At 43.1% G+C, this 19,981-nt stretch overlaps 1 protein-coding gene across 1 annotated transcript in view; it reads right to left on the bottom strand.

Moving 5' to 3' along the window:
• Nucleotides 1-708: 708 nt before the first annotated feature.
• The window catches only part of extl3 (exostosin-like glycosyltransferase 3), a 38,881-nt gene continuing 19,608 nt past the window's right edge, over nt 709-19,981 (bottom strand). The window contains exons 2-6 of the mRNA XM_082506282.1: nt 12,850-15,483; nt 11,066-11,193; nt 6,789-6,933; nt 6,566-6,694; nt 709-4,586 (exon numbers count right to left, since the gene is read on the bottom strand). Of these exons, the coding sequence (XP_082362408.1) occupies nt 4,377-4,586; nt 6,566-6,694; nt 6,789-6,933; nt 11,066-11,193; nt 12,850-14,988 (2,751 nt within the window). The 5' untranslated portion in view covers nt 14,989-15,483 and the 3' untranslated portion in view covers nt 709-4,376. The remainder of the gene's footprint in view (nt 4,587-6,565; nt 6,695-6,788; nt 6,934-11,065; nt 11,194-12,849; nt 15,484-19,981) is intronic.

Genomic DNA, 19,981 nt, shown 5'->3' with positions numbered 1-19,981 from the left:
TCATTTACAAATTTTTGATCTGCGCACAAAGTGGAACAAACAGTGTTTTATTTCTGAGAAAAATGACTCACTGGACACTTTATTAGGCACAGTTCTTCATAGCGTAGATTCAGCAAAGTGCAGGAAACATTCCTCAGATATTTTTGGTCCATATTGACATGATAGCGTCACGCAGCTGCACATCCATGATGCGGATCTCTCGTTCCACCACATTCCAAAAGTGCTCTATTAGGTTGAGGTTAGGTTGTGACGTTGGAGGCCTTTTTAGGACCGAGCACTCTGACTTGTTAAGAAAACCGTAAAAACAGTGAGACTATTTTGAGCCGATGAGATATTTGCATTAGTAAGAAGTTAAACAGGTAAGTGTTGTTCACTTAACCGAAGACACCAAAGAGCTAAAAAGGTCACCTGAAGGTAGGTGGTTAGTTTTATTACCTGGAAAAAAAGCTGTCATTTCGGGGAATGATGGAAAATATTAACGTCAAAGCTGAGAAGCCCCAGCAAAGTTTACCAAGTAGGAACTCCAACTATTAGTGCATTGTGGTCAGAAATGGGAAATTTCTGGGAAGTAGTAGGTTGCCAATATATGCAGCACCTCCCCCCTTGACAGAACTCCACTAAAGAGCAAATAATTACTTCCCAAAATGTCCTGATCCAAGTCTAAGGAGCAGATTTCCAACAGACACCTGAATAAGGACAAGAGTCATATTTTTTTTAACAACGTTGAGAGCTTTTATTTCCATTCATCTGGCCTTCAATGGTATGTTTGACGCTGTCATCAGTCATCAGTCTGGTACAACGCTGCAGGTCGCCCACAGCTGGGGATCAGACCCAGGAGCACTTTTTTTTTTTCCTTTTTCACAACTCTACACCTAGCAGAGTGACTGCAGCCTTCCAGGCAAATGCATCCTGCTCCGAGCCACAGAAAACCAGCTGTGCCACAGATCCTTGAGGGTGGGAACTACAGGGACCGGAGGAACACCAGCTGACCCCAACAGAGCCCCGAGGACTGTTTTAGAGTCAGCCAGGTAATTATGAGGCCCCTGGAGTGCCAATAAAAGTGTTCAGACGTGATGAGGTTAGGAGCCAGGCGGGTTTTTCTAGTTCAGTGCAGCAACACAAAGTGGAAATTTGGACTCTGCGCAGCCATTTTCGCCCACACTAATTAGAAATCTGGCTCCGTGTTTATCCCTCTTGGGTAAAAAGGCCTGATCCAACATTTTTATGTTTCACTTGGAGGGATTACGGAGCAAGAGTAGCAATATGGAGCAGGCGATTTGGATTTAAAGAAACTCCACTATTGTCCCCTCACTATCTGTTTGCAAGTTAATCTTTTTAAAAACAAGTCATCCGTTAGCTCTCAGTCAGTGGCACCAGCTAGTTTTCTTTGGCAATGACAAGTTTGACAGTCAGGTTGAGATTTCTTTGTTTTCAGGTCTATTAAACTACAATATCTTGACAGCTTATTGCATGTTTCAGTATCGGTTTAAAAAACAAATCTTTTTCAGTAATATATTCAATAAATACACAGGAACCCTGGCCTTATGACATTTTGTTTGATAAAAACATCCTCACAGAACATAATCTGAATGACATTTATAAGAATCTTATGCTTTTTATTTAGATTGCATGAATTAAGTCTTGACAAGGTCAAATAAAGCACTCGTACATGATGGATTGGGTTCCAGTGGACTGACTCCTGGTCAAGTACCATGCAGAGTGGAAGTGGGTGTACCAGGGTGTACCACCTAGTATCTGCACCTGCAAACTACGCTGGAAAGCAGCAGACAACGTACCTATTTGGCAAAGAAAACATTCATCAAGCAACAGTCGAAGATGAAGTGAAACCAATATGGCGACACTGTAAAGTGACTTTTCTGTCCGAGGTGGGAGAGTTCTCTGCAGAGGGATGACGTGATTATGGTGGAACATACTGAATACCTGTACTGAAAAGTCAGAAGTGTTTAAAGACAAGTTGTACAGTTTAGAAAACAGGCTTGCCAGCTGGTGGAAAGCAAGCTCATATTTGTTATGGCTCGGTCACACTGGAGTAAAAATAGGATGGCAACCTGCTTGTGACTATGAAAAAAAACAAAAAAAACATTGAAGTTTTTTTTTTGTTGTTGCATTTTTGCAACTGGTTGCCTACAGGTTGAGTAAGCAGCACCCTCAAACTCTGGGCACTTTTGATTCAGAGGAGACTGCACCAGTTGCCTATTAGAACCCAACCCGTCTCCAAACAGTCGTGGTGTGACTTCAACCGAATGCAATCACTCTGACAGATTGGCAAAGGCTTGCACAGAAGTGCTGCCTAAGTTACAAATGAAGACAGATTGTGGTAACTGACTGCAATCAATCTGAGTCAGTCAGGGCTGATGAGTGCAACTTGTCTGCGATAGTTTCCAACACCTGTTTTCCTTACTGTGACTGAACAAACTACAACCAGCAGCTGTTAGCTTAATGCAAAGACTGGAAACGGTATAAACATCTTAGCAAATCTCCCCATAAAATGAATCAAAAAGGGTTCATTCAATGGTTCTCAAAGCTTTTATAACATGACCCAACACCCAGGGTTTTACACTACTGTATACAAACCCAGCCGCCCATCAGACCAGGAATTTACAACCGTCAAGTTTGCTAATGTCATCTTGTTGGTGTACGGTTCCTATTAACTGTAAGAAGGGGATTAAAGAGCCAGGCAAATGTTATGACTCAATACCGTTTACCCCTTCTGCTGATAAGCTCATTCGCTGCTGTGTTAGCAAGGTTGAATATGATTGGCTGCTCTCCTTGGTGGTATATATACACTACTGTGGACCTGACTACACATTTTCTCCCCATCATCCTCCTCTTTTTATTTCCTCTGTAGAGAACATACACAAGCCCGCCGACATAATCATCAGTATTAAAGCAGGTGGAAAGCAATACACGAATCAAACGCAATTCAATCACTCCCACTTGTCTGTGACAATAACAAGTTTAATGTTAAAGTAAAATAAATGTCAGCGTCATAGCGTCAATTTATTTACAATACAAAACCCATCTCCATTCACTTTAGCTCGGAGTTCTTTCCTTGTCCTCCAAGCCCCGCCTTCAGGGGGTCTATGCCCCAAGAGTGGGGCTGGCCCCACAGTTTGAGAACCATTGGATTATTTAGTGTGCTTTACAGGTGCAATTGAGCAGTATTTGGTACCATTAAGCAGAGCCACGGTAGTTTCCAGTCTTTATTTTATGCTACGTTAGGGTCATCAGCTGTTGGCTTTGATTTAATATTTAAGAGCCTGTTTGGAGAAAGGGATTGATATCCTGCTCCACTTCTCCACCAGAAACAAAGTAAGTGTTTTTAAACAAAACATCATTGTTCTCTTTAAGATTTTCCCATAATTCTGACCGTCACTGAAAACTTTCAGCAATAATAAAGTCAATGTTTTGTTGATTTTGGCAGCTGTTATTCTTGACTTTGTTGCACTTTACCTGCGAACATTGATTAGCCGATACTACTTTTTAACGTCTAATTTTACAAACATCATAGTATAAAAAAAAAAAATCAAGCTGTTTCAAACACTTCCACCGAGTCCAGATCGTGTAAGCAATATGAAATGACAACATGGTGGCTGGTTTTCATGACAAATTTGAGGCATTATGGTGACCGCTGAAGTGAATTTTCCCCCTTGAGCACTCGACGATACTTAAAACATGATTGGGCTGACTTTCAATCGAGGTCCTGCCTGATCTCCCACAGGCAGGGGCTGTGGAAAAGGTTCACTCCACATAAAGATTTACACTTAAACGACATCATTAAAAAAAAAAGATCAATAAAATACTTCTGACCTTCAGTGCTTCGCTCATATACAAGACGTACAGTTTGTAACCGTAAAACAAAATCGTAGTGGCGGCCGTGTGCTGTTTGATCTCTCAGCTGAAACCGTTAAAAGTCTGCTGGGTCAAACGCAGCCTGGCATCTGTCAGTTACTCGCCAACCCCATTATCAGGTGTTGCTAACCTGGGAGAATTTCTGTACACTGTGTACACCCCGCCCTCGCTCCTCAGCAGGCGGTTAAGAGGTGCAAATGACATCTGCAGCTAGTGGTTTGATGACTGAGCATGATTAGAGAACACGGGGAAAAAGAGTGACATCCACTGAAAAGGCTTCTTTTTGTTGGCAGTGGTCCCTTCCAGCTTCCACTCCTCACATTTTCAGTAGTGTTGCTGATTAGACCGCCAGCCAACAGCTTTTAACTTGTCTTTCTGGGCTTACTTTCCATTTGCCCTGCAGCCCACCCATCCATCTTTATTACTGCTTGCAGTGGAAGGTGCTGTTTTTCACTCCTTCAGTTCACCCTGCTTTTGGCTCTTTGCTGACGCTCGCCCAGACGCTAAATGAACTTGAAGCACTTGGTCTTATCGTGGGGCAATCGAGTCTTAAACAGCACCGAGTCCACACGAAACTGCGTGTACAGCAGCGGCATGTAGCCGTAGACTTTGACGAAGAAGTTGATGCACTTGTGTCGCTCGTGGAAATGCGAGTCGTCGTGCGAAAGGGCCTGAGGGCAGCCCGGACAGCGGAAAGTCCAACGAGACGTCACCTAAAATAGACAGCAGGGGGTTAGTGCTTAAAATGTAAGAAACTCGAGTTTGCATTACTGAAATGTAATTATATGTAGTTTCAGCAAGTGGTGCTTCACAACATTGCTGTGAGAGGGAAGAAGTTTATCATTAATAGACAGCCATTAATCATCATTAAATGCACCATGATTTAATACATGCTAAACCCCGTAGCTTGATCGGCAAACGCCAGAGAACACCAGAACGGGAAAGTCTCCCACCTATGTCCTGTTCTCTTTGCAGAGATGAGCAGCTTTATGTTGAGCATATGTGACAGATGTGAAAACGTCTGGAGATGTCGTGGCAAACTTTGTGCTGCCTGCAAAATTATCCAGCGTGACCAGTTTGGCAGTGAATCAGTGATCATGTGAGTCACACAGACCTCGAGATTCTAGCCATCAGTACAGGGATGAAACCCTCAGACCTAATACTGGTGCAGTGGGCCCTGCATTCCTCCTGGTGCAGGACAACGCCCAGGTTAACGTAGTCAGGGTTTGTAAGCACTACCTGGATCATGAGGACACTGATGCCACCGACTGGACCCCACATTCCCCACACCTGAATCCAGCTGTGAACCGCTGAGATGTTAATGTATGGAAGTGAACTGTGGAAGATCCAGTAGCTCACTGATGCCCTGTACCAAATGTGGTAGGACATCTACTCTAAACAAAGGGGTAAACAAAGGCTTGATCACGTAGCCAAAGCAGAAAGAGGATAACGTTTCTGTTTTCCTACAGCAGCAGTTGATAGATTTTCCAAAGCAGCTGAAATGGTTGATGCTGGAAAAACTGAAGCAACTTTTGAAAACTCTGCACGGGAAAAGAAAAAGAGTCGGAGGGAGCACGGAAGGCGAACAGGGAAATTAATATAAAACCAACGTTGGTGGATCGAACCCTGACTCCTCCAGGGATGCATCCATCAAAGCGTGAGTGTGTGTGACTCTTCGTAAGCACTTGATTGAGTCTTGTAGTAGAAAGGTGCTACAAATACCAGTTGATTTACAATTTGCTCTCATTTTTATCAGGTTATTGCAGCAGTGAAGTGGTCTGCTTTTATTTTGAAACTATTAAAACAACACTGTTTGAAACATGACTATGTGCTGCAAAAACAGTGCATCTTTTTAACCACGCCCATGCTGACTTTCCTGACAAACATGTCCATCGTTTGTTTCTAGCATTGTATAATTTCTCACGCCATCAATGTCAAACCTTTTTATCATATTTTAGTTGTTTAAAAAAATGTTAGCTTGAAACATTACAAGCAAACAGTTGATGTCAACTTTAGCGCAATCAGCTAGATTGCAGCAAGCTACTGAATCTGACAACAAACCAAAGCAAACTCTAGCAGCTGTTTTTATTATTGTAGGAAGAGGAGAAGAAACAAGCTTGAAAAATCTGCACAAGATATCAATTCCTCACCAGTGGCACAACAAAATCCATTTATTTTCTTCTTTATTTGTCTTATTTTAAAGAAAAATAGATTCCCTCACCGCTTAGGACTCGTTCAAAGTTGCCCCAAATTCATTATTCACAAGACTTATTCCTAGCAGCGAAAACACTGTCATGCAACACACTCCATCAAAGACGTCCTTAATTCCCCTCTGAAACGCCCCTGAATATTAACACCCCACTAAATCAAAAAGAACTTAAAGTGAGGGCTGCAATGACATTTCTCTTCTAACAGCTTCCCTAGCTTGATTGCTATAATTATTTGCCTAGCCATAAGTGTGCTCGGCGGCAATAAATGTTCTTCCAATAAAAATCCTGGAGAAAAGAGAGAAGAAAAGAAATCTGCCGTAACGCACGGATTCAATCTTGTGTTTTTAAAAAGTATAATTTGTGCGGAATATTGGATATGCCAGTTTGAGTAATGGCAAGGCTAAGCAGGCAGAAATATAAATACCCACGTCCTGAAGGAGGTGCAAAGCCCCCAGAGCCAGACTGCATGCTCTGTCACTGACCTTGATGGGTGGTTTGCGGGTGATGTGAGAGACGAGGAAGTTCATGGCGATGTCCTCGCAGTTAATGTATTCGTCCACCATATCCCTAATAGCTTGGGGCATCACATAGGAGTACAGGTACGCGTAGTACTGCGAGAAGACAAGGACAAGGGGAAATATGTAAATGATATGCTCCAACACAGCCAGATGTGAACCTACCGTGTAGCCGTTTTCATTTTCTGACCTTATGGAAGAAGGCAGCTCCTGTCAGGACCATGGAGAGCTCACAGGAGTAGTTGGAGTTGTAGAGCCAGGACTGGTGGTTGACGTCCCACGCGTGATACCTCCCAGGAAAACCTACGATGCGATCTCTGGCCTCACGCCACACTCTGAGCCACCCAGAGAAGTCCACAAAATATTCCAATTTAAATCAGTTAATTAAGATGCAGGGTGTTTACATGTGCAGTTTAGTTTAGCACGATTGCTGTTAGCTGAAGCAATACAGCAGCTTCAGCTCCTGGGGTCACAAATCTTTCATAGCGCACTATAACATCCTAAACAAACAAACGACATACAAACACTCAGCGGCTTACAACATAAATTGTGGCCCATATTAGCAAAAGCATTGTGAGACATAATAGAACATAATATTTTAATGAATCACCAATTATTACAGCGCACGCACTAATTCAATCAAATAGAGAGATTGTTTTAAACCCACTTTTACTGGGGTTTTTTTGTATTATCTGTTTTGCCAATGAATTCAGTTCCATCAGTTGTATAAACATGTTCTTTTAATTGAACTGTGTCGTGCTATGCCTAATAAAAAATGTCCTCCTGTAGGCCGCCTGATAGAATAATCTCGTCTTCACTGATATGGTAAATTTGTTTTACAAAATAATTAGTCTTTGTAACAATAATATTTATCATGAATACAAATACAAAGGACGACACATGCCTCTCTATTTTCTAACACTTGCACTTCTTTAATCACATTGTGCCACTACAGCATACTGGATAGTAATCACAAAGAGACAATATCAAAGCCATGATAAATCGTCTGACTGATTTAGGTTTACACATCTTTTAACACCAGAAATACAGTTTCCCTGTTAGAAACTATGATACTGATATGTTTTGTCGAGGAGCTTGGTCTCACAGACTCTCTCAACAACATAATGGAAACATTTAAAGCTGGATTCTTTCTAATTAAGTGTTTAGAACCAAATATAATGCTATGTGTCAGAACACATCAAAATCTGTTTACTGTTCTGTATCCTTTCACCTACTCGCTGCTACTCTGAATCAAAAACTACATACATTAATAGCTTTTGATAGCCTCCTAATAAACCACTTTAAACCAATTTAAAACTTAACTATTGAGCAGTGGAAATACAATCCTAAAGAAAAAAAAATAAATTAGAGAAACAGTTGATCATCAGAGTATAACACAGGTCTAATAAACAGGTCTGTTAAACTTTAGGGTTAAAAATCTGTCCAGTTAGAAAGCATCTATCACTGTGAATCCATTTCAGCCCCTATGGTGTAAATTAAAGTGAGAACAATCAACCCCAAACAGTCATGGCAAATGTCTGCCAGGTTTCTTCCTGTTAAAAGGGAGTTCTTCCTTCCCATTTTAGCCAGGTACTGTCTCATACCTGTTTTTTTGATTTTAGACATTTTCTCTCCACTATTGTGGTGTCCTTACCTTTCAATATAAAGCACCTTGAGGTGACTGTTGTTGTGATTTGCTGCTATATAAATAAAACTGCACGGTGGCACGGTGGTTAGCACTGTTGCCGCACAGCAAGAAGGTCCTGAGTTCAATTCCAACATCAGGCCGGGGTCTTTCTGTGTGGAGTTTGCATGTTCTCCCCGTGTTTGCGTGGGTTCCCTCCGGGTACTCCGGCTTCCTCCCACCGTCCAAAGACATGCGGCTTGTGGGGATAGGTTAATTGGATAATCCAAATTGTCACTAGGTGTGAATGTGTGAATGAATGTGAGTGTGAGTGGTTGTCTGTCCCTGTGTGTTGGCCCTGTGACAGACTGCCGACCTGTCCAGGGTGTACCCCGCCTCTCGCCCTATGACAGCTGGGATAGGCTCCAGCGCCCCCCGCGACCCTGAAAAGGATAAGCGGAAGCGAATGGATGGATGGATGGATGTGCACTGTGGCAAAAACAAGACAACCCAACCAAAAGCGGAGTGGTTTTGCAGATGGTGGCCCACAGGCCATTGCTCTCTCCTTTTCCTACTAAGTGATATTTCTCTAGTTTTAATTTTTGTTATTGTTATCGTCACTACTGGTCCATTCAGACTGCACAGATAGTCCAGCTCCTCCAGGCTGGAACATCCATATGTGCTTGTGCATGAGTAGGTTTTGCCAGAAGATGGATGACCACACAAGGAGAGCTGGACACAGCTACAGCAGCAGGACCATAACTTAAAACATCCCTTGCATGAGGAAAAGCTGAAATGACCTCCATTAGGCTACTCAGTTTTCTGACTGACCGATCAGACTCTGTGAGGGCGGCATGACAGCCTGACATCCTTTTGTGGGACCTGTGCTCACAGACCAGCATCACGTAGTTCCACTGCCAGAGAAAACCACAAGCGCCAGGTCAGCCACTTGTGCCCAATCTCTTCAAACATCATGTTCCAGGCATAATATTTGTCAGTGTCTCCAGACTCCATCGCGCCTGTCACATGTGCTCGGTGTGATCCAGCTACGTTTGTCAAGACAGCGGGTGCCAGTGGCTGACCTGCCAGTTCTGGTTTATGCTTCGTAACGGGACAGATTGTTATCCCTGAAGTTTAACTGGTTTTGTGTTCCACTGTGATGATCGAGTGTTCGCTTAATTTCTTTGAGCAGTGTACAAATCAAAAGCGACACACTTTTTCAGAAGTAAACACCGGGCCTGCGGATAGAAGATTTTTGCATTAGGGAGGTTTATAGGTATAAGCTACAACAGGTAAGACAGCTAATGTATCTTTATTGACATAATTTTTACCTCTTTACCTGTTACCTTTTCATCTCTTATGCAATTTTGTAACATTTTGCAAAATTCAGCTATCAAACACCAATAAATGCCGTTTGATTTGCTTAAAATCAGATAACGGGGAAAACGCCAGCCAATAATAATATTTGGTCATTGCACTCCCAGTCAGTAAACTCTAAAGCTTGGCCTCAACTATGCAGTTGCACTGAGTGACCTAGATGCACAAAATATGCAAGAACAGCAGCACTGCGCGCTTGAAATTTGTGACCAAAGAGAAACTGAATTTTATTAAATAATTTAATGGCTTTTATTCATAAATAAGCATTTGACATATTTGAAGACTTCTTAAGCAACATGTAGACACTGTGTGATGGTTCCCTTTTATTTTAGAGTTAAAAACAAATTTCTGTGTTTGGATTTCAAGAGTCTGTGCATATGCTGTCCTTTCAAATCCATCTGTTTCAACTTGTTAGCCAAGTAAGCAATGTGTCCATTTTCCTGTCAAGCATTAATTATTTTCTTTTCCATTAGTATATAGCCTTTTTTTTTCTTATGATTCACTGCAGGAACGTGCACAAAAAGTGTTTCGATACCTCAAATTGGATGCTTGAAATTCCTACTTCGGACTCACAGAGCTAAGAAATCTCAAAGCGCAAATTAAAGTCTCGAATGAGTTCATGTGAGACCACTTAAAATGTCTAACGCACTCGGCTGCCGAATGGCTTCTCCTCTTTGGCGAGAGCGGAGATTGGGAAACATTCCTGTGTAATTCTGGGGGAGTTTGAGATAATTCGTGACAAATGACCCCGCCGTACTCGTGCTCGGCAAGTGAGTTTTTGCCTGCCTCGACAAGCTGCTGCAGCACCGAGTCGTAGACAAGTCTGACAGAGGGGAGAGGTTGTAAACCAAAATAACTTAACGGCGCGCTTGATCATTTAATTGGTTTAAGCACGGCCTTCATATTCAGCTCATCTGAGTGTTGTATGGGCAAGACGCTGACAGCACATTTCCCTTTTATTTTCTATACTTTGGTCTCTAGCAGGAGGTTCAGTCTCTCTGTCGGATCCAGTGTTTTTTAGGAACGTGATGTTTCGACATTATTTTGAGCATTTTCCCTTCCTTCCTTTTTATTTAGCTCAATGTTTACGTTCAGTTTTCTTCAGAAGCACTTTTCTTGAGAAAAGCACCGCTCACAACGTATCATCTTTAATTTATCTATGAATTGTTGTTCCAGTTAATGACTTGCAAGACAAAACAACACCAATAAAAATGAAAATAATTAAACAAGTACTGTGCTTAGCAGTTGTAATTAGCTCCCTTTTTAGAGCTCTGCTATCACATTAGAATTAGGAGGGACTTTTTTTCTGTTGATCTTTGTCGCAAAATTCTAATTAAATCAACTTTTCATCTTCAATGTTGCAGCAAAATTTCCACGGTGGGTTAATACGCTTTTAATAAGCACGCCGAAACACCAAATGAAATGACAAGTGTGCACCAGGCGATAGCAAAAACATTTTTCTTCACCTGAAACCAAACATGATCTCATCGTGGCGAAGGTGAGCGTCGTCGTCGATAGACAGGATTGCCTCGGTTTCCACGGCATCCCAGGGTAGGAAGCGATTGTTGAGGCTGTTCTTTTCTGTGCGGACCACCTGCAGGCAGGAGAGGAGAGGCAGCAAGAGCTTTAATAAAAGGCACGTTTTAGAGAAGTAGTAGTAGTCTAGATGAGATCTAGTAGTACCTGCTTATGTAGTGACTGCTTCTAAAAACGCTGTTTCCTGTATCTTACTGCAAATCGCTGTTAGATGCAAGCTGTTAAGCTGAAGTGCTTTAAGTGCACTTTATTCTAAAACGGTGCCAAAAATTTGCATTTTAGAGACCAGTTAGAGCCCAAGTCCATATCAGTCAGCCTGTAATGATGCTGATGACAGATGCATATTGGTATCTGTGTTTGGTGCATCATGTGAAAACCTTTTCAGGAATGTAATGCAGAAATAATGTGTTGATCAAATAGATTGATCAACACAGGGCTGTGTCTCCATTACAATCTCAGAACTGTATGTAGCACATACAACACGGTAACGTCTTAGCTGAGGTGTGGAGTCTTCACGTTAAACGTCATTCTTCCTTTTTAATGCAGCTCTAACACAGCAGCTCTGCAGTGTAGTCATTAACACATTCTTCCAACCAACAGATCCCTGGTGCAATCCCAGGAAGAGAGAAATCCATTCGGGGTTACATCAGGAAGGGCACTGGGTACAAAAACACTGTCGAATCAAACATGTGGAGCTACCTGTTGTGGTGATCCCCGGTGAATAAGGGGGCAGCTAACAGTAACACTCTGCATTTATAAAAGCTCTGCCCTGCTGAGAGGAAAGAGACATTCCCATCTGCATTTAACCAAGTAAATAGGTAAGAACGAATAATTGGATAATTAGTGCTGCGATTAATGTGTTTCGACTTGCAATAGGGATAGTGGTGAACTGAAACCTTAACTGCAAATGGCTTAAAATGTAGTGAAATCAAATCTTAAATTGAAAGTAGACGTCACAACTGTGTTAAACAGTTAAAGTAAAAGGATTCTCACGTGCACAAAGCAAAGACAACTCAAGGGATTAAGTGGCTAAGGGAAAAAAAGTTCAATTTGCCAAGGAGCATAAAGACTGGACTCTGTAATAGAGGACTCATTAGACCACAGGACCTTTTTCCATTACTTCAGAGTGATGGGAGCATGAGGGCATGATGCTTAATCGTCATCTACGATTTGTAAGGAAAAAATGCTTGTTACAAGGATGTAACTTGTTTTTTGCTATCAAGACTCACATTAATCGGTTAATTTAGTTGATGAATTTAACCAAATGAATAATATAAATAATTCACTGACAAAGATTGTGTTCAGTTTCAGTCTGGCACCACCAAATTCTTTAGTACCTCCCCATCAGCTCACCACATGTGAAGAAAGTCAGTGTGACAACCTAATGGTGTGGATGTGAACCACATGAATATTTGATTTTTCATCCTTAGTTCAAAGGCACAGATTTTATTATTCATGGGTGTCAAGCTTCTTCAATCCTTTTAGTAAAGCTGCTGGTAATTTGTATGGACTCCAACAGATTTTCAAAGAGACTGATCCTGATGTACTCAAAGAAACTTTTCATCTGACACATCAAACATCGCAGGTTACCTTTTTGCATTTCAGAGAGAAAGGATGAGCACGAGATGATTTCCTTACTTAAAAAAAACTTACTATAACAACGGTATTTAGATAAATTGTTGCACGTAAAAAAGATCAATCTTTCTACACTCACCACAATGGGCAGGCCGATGTCTGGCCACAGCAGGTCATCTGAAGGAGGCTTGGGAGAATTCCACACTACCACTACCTTGTTAAGGTATGGCAGTCCATTCAGCCTCTCGAGAGAGTTCATCAGGACCTCCTCCCTCTCATAAGTCAGCATGACTACAGTGAACTGCTCTCGGGGAACATTCCCACCCAGAGCAGCCTGGAACTCCTTTCCAGAGCCTCCTGTACCTCCTCCAATAGGCCTGAAACCAGTACCTGAGCCAAGGAATTTGGCTTCAGAGGGGAGTACCGGGTCAAGAGGAGTGTGAGGAAACAGGTGGAAGGGCCCCGGGGCCCGGTTCCATGATCTGTAAGTGTCTGCAGCTGTATATGTGAAGTTGCGGAGAAAGCGTGGAGAGGCATAAGGAGGCTCCGTCTCGACGGGACCCAAATCCAGATCACCATTGTCAGCCAGGTTGGCATCTGTCCCAGCCAACTTCCCGGCTTTGTGAGGAATCTCATGAACTGGCTCTTCTTTGATGGGTGCAGCAGGAACTTGGATGCTGGTTCTGATACTGGCCAGAATGGTGTTGAGAACATTTTCTGAGGTTGAGAAGTACGTTTCCCACAGAAAGCGGCCCTGTCGCCTCATAGCCAACATGTCATTGTCTGACAGGCTCCTCAAGAGGAAATGTAGCTCTGTTACACGGGGCTTGGGGACCAAAATGGCAGCTTCACTCCAGCGAATAAACTGGTGGTAAGGCAGTCGGGAGTGGTCCCCCAGGACAACAGGGATAGCCCCCACTTCTAAAGCCTCAAACAGCCTCATCCCAAAGCCTGCTGATGCTACAAGTTGTCCATCTCCTGCAGCAATCACCAGGGCAAAGGTAGAAACCTTGAGGACCTCCAGTCTGTCTTCTCTCTCTCCACAAAGAGCCCACTCTGTTGGCAAACTTGGCCTCGGGTTCTTGCAGGTGAATTCCACCAGGACCTGATCCAAGTGGCTGTCCTGCACTGCCTTTAAGGTGCCGATTATGCGATCGTCATAATCGGCTGGTGGATCTCCTTCCATTTCCTCCTCGAAAGACTGGGGCGGTGCCTCCTGTAAGCTGCTCCTCAGGGACTCCACCCTCTCCCCCTGGAATGTGAAAAGGTATTTCCTCTTCACGGGAACTTGAGGTGGGACTTCTAAAAAGTTGGGTTCAGAGAGGGCATGAACTAGCGGGGACACAACTAGGTCAAAACCCTCACGGTACTGCTGCTCTAGGAAAGTGGACTGAGCAACTGCTGCTCGCCCTGTGCTCACATTATACAGGAAGTTCTGTGTCATAGACTTTCTAGAGAGATGCACCAGTACATGGTTGTGTCCATCAGACCTCCAGTAAGGAAGAGCTTTCAGTTGCTTCTCCAGCTCTGAAGGAGATGGCAGTGGGAAGGAAGGGGACTCCTGCAGCTCTCCTACCAGAACCAAATACAGACAGGCAATGTTGGGGTTATTAGTTACATAAATGTTGCTCTTAACTGATGCAACAAAAGCCTGCTTTACCAGAGGGTCAATATAGCTCCCCCATAGGTAGGAGTCTGTGTCATAGACATATACAGGGAACCCAGATGTAAGGGGACAGCGCGCATAGTCGAAGCAGGAGCGCAGGCGGCAGGAGCGTGGAGACTTGGGTGGTGGCAGCCCCGGATCCTCCTTGTCGGGAAGTAACCTGACGGGCAACGACAGCTTGGGCTGGTTCTGGGCCATCAGTTCTTTATAAGAATGCTCCGTTTGGCTGATAACATTTTTCAGCTGTAGTAGATCTTGCTTGGCACTGTCGATGCTGCGCTTGCAAGCCTCGATGCGCAGGTTAAGTCGGGCGATCTCCCCATTGAGCTCCTGCCTCTTTGCCTCCAGCTGCAACAGCTCCTCACTGACCGACTCGCGGATACGGCACAAGTCCTGCACATGTTTGGCCTCGCACAGCTCGCCACCAGGCCGGGGCCCAAAGATGTGCTTGTCGCGATCCCCAGCTTCATCAATGGTAGTGAGGTAGTAGTGGGCAATAAGCGGGAAGAAGACCAGGATGAAGAAGAGCATGAAACTGAGCCACGTGAGACGCACGCGGCGAAACATCCACGGCTGGCCTCCGACGCCCACGCCGCCACCGTTACGCTGCATTGTTGACTCTCTCAGTCTGTTCTTCGTCCCTTCAGGGAACCATTGCTCTGGCGATCAGCAGCAGCCATGGCCGACCTTGTCAACAAGGCAGTGGAATAGACACTAATTCATCAAACCTGGGGTATAACTCTATCCTTCTGTGAAGGTCATCCAAGGCTGATTACTTCTCCTTAAGAGTCCTGCAGGTATCGGCTAGAGACTCAGTCTCACCTGTACTCTGATATGAACTCTGATGAGTCATAGTCTGCACAAGCTAATGCCATTCTGTTTTTGTGAGCTCTGGCTATTAATCCAACTCTGGGTGAGAAGACAGCCCCACATCTGGGGAGGGGTTCCTCCTCGTTGGGTGCAGGGAATACATAGCTACTCAGAGGTCAGAGTGTGACAGCTGAGAGGGGCCGCTTCCATCCATCTTTCATCCACCCCTCATGAGAAATATCTCCAGAGACTGTGCCTCAGAAATCCACTCTTCCTCCTCCTCCTTGATTCAGAAACCTGAGAGGGAGAATAGCAGGAAAAAGAACTAATGAATGACACTAATTATCTGCAGCAAGAAAAAAAAAAAAAGAATTTCTGTTTAACTGCAAGAAAAGCTGTTTGGCATTAAGCTTTAATATGGCAAAATATTTACTTTTTTTATGCACCTCAAAACTTAAAGCTGAGCTAGATGTATAATTCTGTTTGATGAAGGCTGGGTGCAGTTAGTAAAGCAAACTCATTAGCCACAACAGGATTGGTCACTTGTCACTTTCCCATTAATAAGGGCGGCCTAGTTTGTTTACTTAGATATGCAAGAGGTAAAAAGCCCAGAAATATAAATACAGTTAATAACTGTGTATATGGAATATTTACAGCTAAGCTTTCCACATCCACAATAAATATTTCTGTATAGAGCAAGACTCTGCAGCTTATCCAGTTGTTTTTTTTTTTGTTTTTTTTGCTGCATTCTGTGCATGACTGCCTGGAGAAAAAAAAACATCCGTATGCTGCAAAATACCAGGGGGTAGGTATCTTTTTCTTTCTTTTTAAAGTCACACAGAAAGAGCAGAAAACCAGGGAGAGCCATCACTGCGAAACTACAAACGTACAGCGAGCCAACACCAAGAGTACCTCGAGCAAATCTCATTAAAGGCCTCCGCCTGCATCCCAGCCTCATCACTGCCTCAAATTACTCAGCATCCTTGATAACAGTTTATCCCAGAGAGTGATGCTGAATTATCTCCACTAGCTCAGGAAAGAAAAAGGCTCAGGCACACACAAAGGACACCAGCTGTAGGGTTGCTGGTTTTATTTCAGTTCCTGAGGCCAGTGGAGGTATGTGCAAGAATAACCTTGCGTACCTTACAGCTCAGAACTGGTTAAAAAATAAAAAGAAAGTAGAGGGGGGGGAAAAAGACCCCAGGAGCTGCATTTTCAGTGTGCAGATGTTGGGAAAAGATAGCTCTAGGGCAAAACCAGCAATACTGAAAGTCACAGCACCTCTTCTTCCACAGCCCTGAATGTCTCTTAAAGACTCTTACATCATAAGCATAATCGAAATTTCACTACAGACTGTTTCCTTCTAGAAGCAGCATGCCACAAATCCATCACACCACAAGCCCTGAGGATGTCGAGCGAGAGGCCAAGCGCCAAACAGACCTTATCAAATACGTTACCAAACCCACAACACTGAGAGCGAGCCTCGATAAAGCGGGTCCGACTGACACAGTCGCAGAGACCAGATGAATGCAGGTGATGTTTACCTTTTTCCAACATAACAGCTCCTCTTGATAAGGATGTTATTCCCCGGGCTACTGGTAGATTCAAACATCTGTGGATGTAACGCTTTCATTGCAGCCTGGTTTGATCACAGCGCACGCAGATAAGATCTTAAAACAAACTGAGGGAAAAGCCATTTTTCATTCTGTCTGCTTCAAGTGATCACGTCGCCTTGCTGCATCCATGTGGCTGGCATTTCTGATGTTTAGAGATTACTGCGCCCTGAAAAACTGCATCCTGCAATACAGCTGCTGTGCATCTGTCTGTGAGCGTGCCTGTCAAGGAGAGGAATGAGGAAAAGGGCCGGCCAATCACACAACAGGCATGTGATCCCGTCTTGCCTAGAATGACCGCCACAGATCTGCAAATTTGAAAGCCGCAAGTCTGAAAACGTTGCATAATATCAATAAGGGAAATCTGTAAAAGATTTGTTTTTGTGATGACAAGACATCTTTTCTTCATAACTTGTGTGCAGCTTTGTGCAAATGTTTTGGGGGTTTTTTCCTTTTGATCCCTCAAAAATAGGTTTACAACACAGGAAAGTAACGAGGTTTTTTTGCCAACAATTTTGAATAAACTAACCATTTTGTCTGCAACGTTTTAGTTAACTGGTTCTTTTGGAGCGCTTTTCTACTCTACTTGAGCACTCAAACCACCTCTATACAACATGCCTCATTCACCCATTCATACAAGCAATTTTCTAAGTGCTTTCTATCTTTCCCTGATGAAGACTTTTTAGTCGATACGCGTAGGTCGTGCATTTCCTTGCTTCTAGTTTTTTATTAGATATTTTTAAATCTCAGCAAGTTTTTTAGTCATTTCACCCTACTGATGAGCACCTGTTTAGAATATTTGTAAAAACATGGCAGCGCTTCATCTCTTTTCTTTACTCACACTCCAAAGGATGTATCAGAGAGAAACTTGAAGAAAGTATTTTGCCCAAGGATACTTTGGCATGCAGACTGCAGCAGCCAGCGATCAAACCACCAACCTTCCAATTAGTGGATGACCTGTTTTACCTTCTGAGCTACAGCCACCCCAAATGGGAAAATCTTCACATCACCAGGAGTGAAATCTCAAAAAGTTCTGCTTGAAAAACCACTGAAACGACCAGATAAACACTAAATACATAAAAGCAAGCAGTGATGTTTTGTTTGTTTTTATGAACCATTAATCGCTTCGTTTGTCAAAGATATTTATAGTTATTTAAAAACAATAATTTAATAACCAAACGTAGATTGCCAAAAGCATTCATTAACTAGTGCAAATCAGAGCTGTAATACAGCAACACACATACTTACACGATTAAAATGACTTTACCATCTGTAACTGATTTTAATTTTCTACACGTTTTAGTCTCGGGGTATCAGTGTACAATAGATACATTGCAGGCTACAAATGTGGAACTGCACACAGGAATGCAGAGCATGACAGGTTAATATGAGATAGTCCTGCACAGTAACTAAAGGCCTGCATTCTGCTTTAGTTAGGAAGGTACACACAGAAAGCTCCCAGGACATATGACCCTGTGAACGCTGACCCCCATCCTGCTGCTAAGTGATGTGCCTGAGGTGCAGAGTGACCGAACGGGAACTATCACAACAGTCCGATTAATCACTGCATGACTGCCAGTGTCACCCGGGTAATGGCCGGCAGATGTTGGCAAACACTACTGCCGGGTCTAATCCAAAGCCAAAAACATGCTGGCCTAAAACTCTTCCTATAGCTGCTTCTGGGAGACAGAGCAACACACACATAGATAAAACCAAATCTCAGTCCCTTCAGTTGTAACTTTCTAATCTGCAGACTGTCTGGCCTCCTGCTACAGGCGGCTTAATCTCACTGCTGTCTGCATGGAAAACACATGGGAGAGCATTGATCACTGTGGACTTACTTTGTGGGGGATCAATGATAATGCCATCATTACCTACAGCTGAGCTGCAAGCTGGTTTGGTGTGAAGCACCTAAAGAGCTGTTATTGTAGCCATTTCCATTTGTGGGTTTTTGCAGAAGAGATGTAACAGTGCGCCACATAAAACACTGAGACACAGCGATAGCGGCATGCCTGTCCTTGCCTTCACCTTATACATCACGGTGTGCACTTACAATGTTACACAAAGCCACTTTGCAACTCTAACTGAATGGCCGCAGGCAGCAAATGTCATAATTATTCACATTGATTTTCCGTTATGATGGCTAATCACTGTATATTATAGTACAAATATAACATTACTCAAGTAGAAAATCAATATGCATTTGATATGCAATCCATTCATTTTTCAGAGGATGAAATCCTCTGATGCAGTTAAACCAGGAGTTCTGTAGTCTTCTCAAGGGAAAGGAGAAGCTCAAGCACAGCTGATGACCCAGATAAAAAAAAAAACACTCTTGCTCAACATGGTGTGCAATGAGCAACCAACGACTCAGTCAGCAAATTGCTGGTCAGTCCTATGAATAACACAGAATGTGGGAGTCCAGGAGAGTTAATTTGATTTAGAGGAATAAAAACTGGTTTGATGCAGGACTGGTTTTTATATTAATCCAGATCAATTTCACAGCTTGAGACAAATCAGGAAACAAAACCTTAAAAAAAAAAAAAAGTGGGACAGAATCTATGTTGTGATGCTTGCAAACATTCTGCAATTCATCGTGTGGAATTAACAAACGTATTCATGTGAGGTGAAAAGAATGACAGCAGCAGGTGCTCGGCTCAGAGCCTGAATGAAGAAGTGGGGGTGCTGCTGGCATTTGAGGGCAAGAGCTTGTATAAATGTTTGAACAGTCTCTGCAACCTGGCAGTGCTTTTTGAGACGGTCCGGAAATTCCTTTAAGAAACACAGAACACAGACAGCAGTGACATTCAGCTATAACAGGTTTTTGCTTGGCTACAATCGGTCCGACTCAAGGACCACATCTCATGAGTGGGGGGGGGGGTGACACGGAGGAAGGCTGCTGCTGGAGCAGCTGGTGAATGAGTAAAAGCTGAAGTTTCTGAGGAATGACATATCCTGCAACAAAGTCGAGAGCGAGGGTTTTTTTTCTGCCAGCAGATGACGAGTCTGACAGACAGCGAGAAGAAGTCATAGATTCAAGGGCAGAAGGAAATATTTAACTGCCTGTATTCTCTTGCAAAAGGAGTTTGGATTATTTTTTCAAATCTAAAGAAAACAAGTTGTTTAGCAGTTATGTTGCACAAGTTTTGCACAAGTAAATGTTCCAATGTGGGATTTTTATT

The sequence above is a fragment of the Aulonocara stuartgranti genome, assembly GCF_965226115.1.
Source record: "Aulonocara stuartgranti genome assembly, chromosome: 15".
Classification (NCBI taxonomy): Eukaryota; Metazoa; Chordata; class Actinopteri; order Cichliformes; family Cichlidae; genus Aulonocara; species Aulonocara stuartgranti.
Note: the sequence above shows the minus strand (reverse complement) of the source record. Positions and strands in the feature narration are given on the sequence as shown.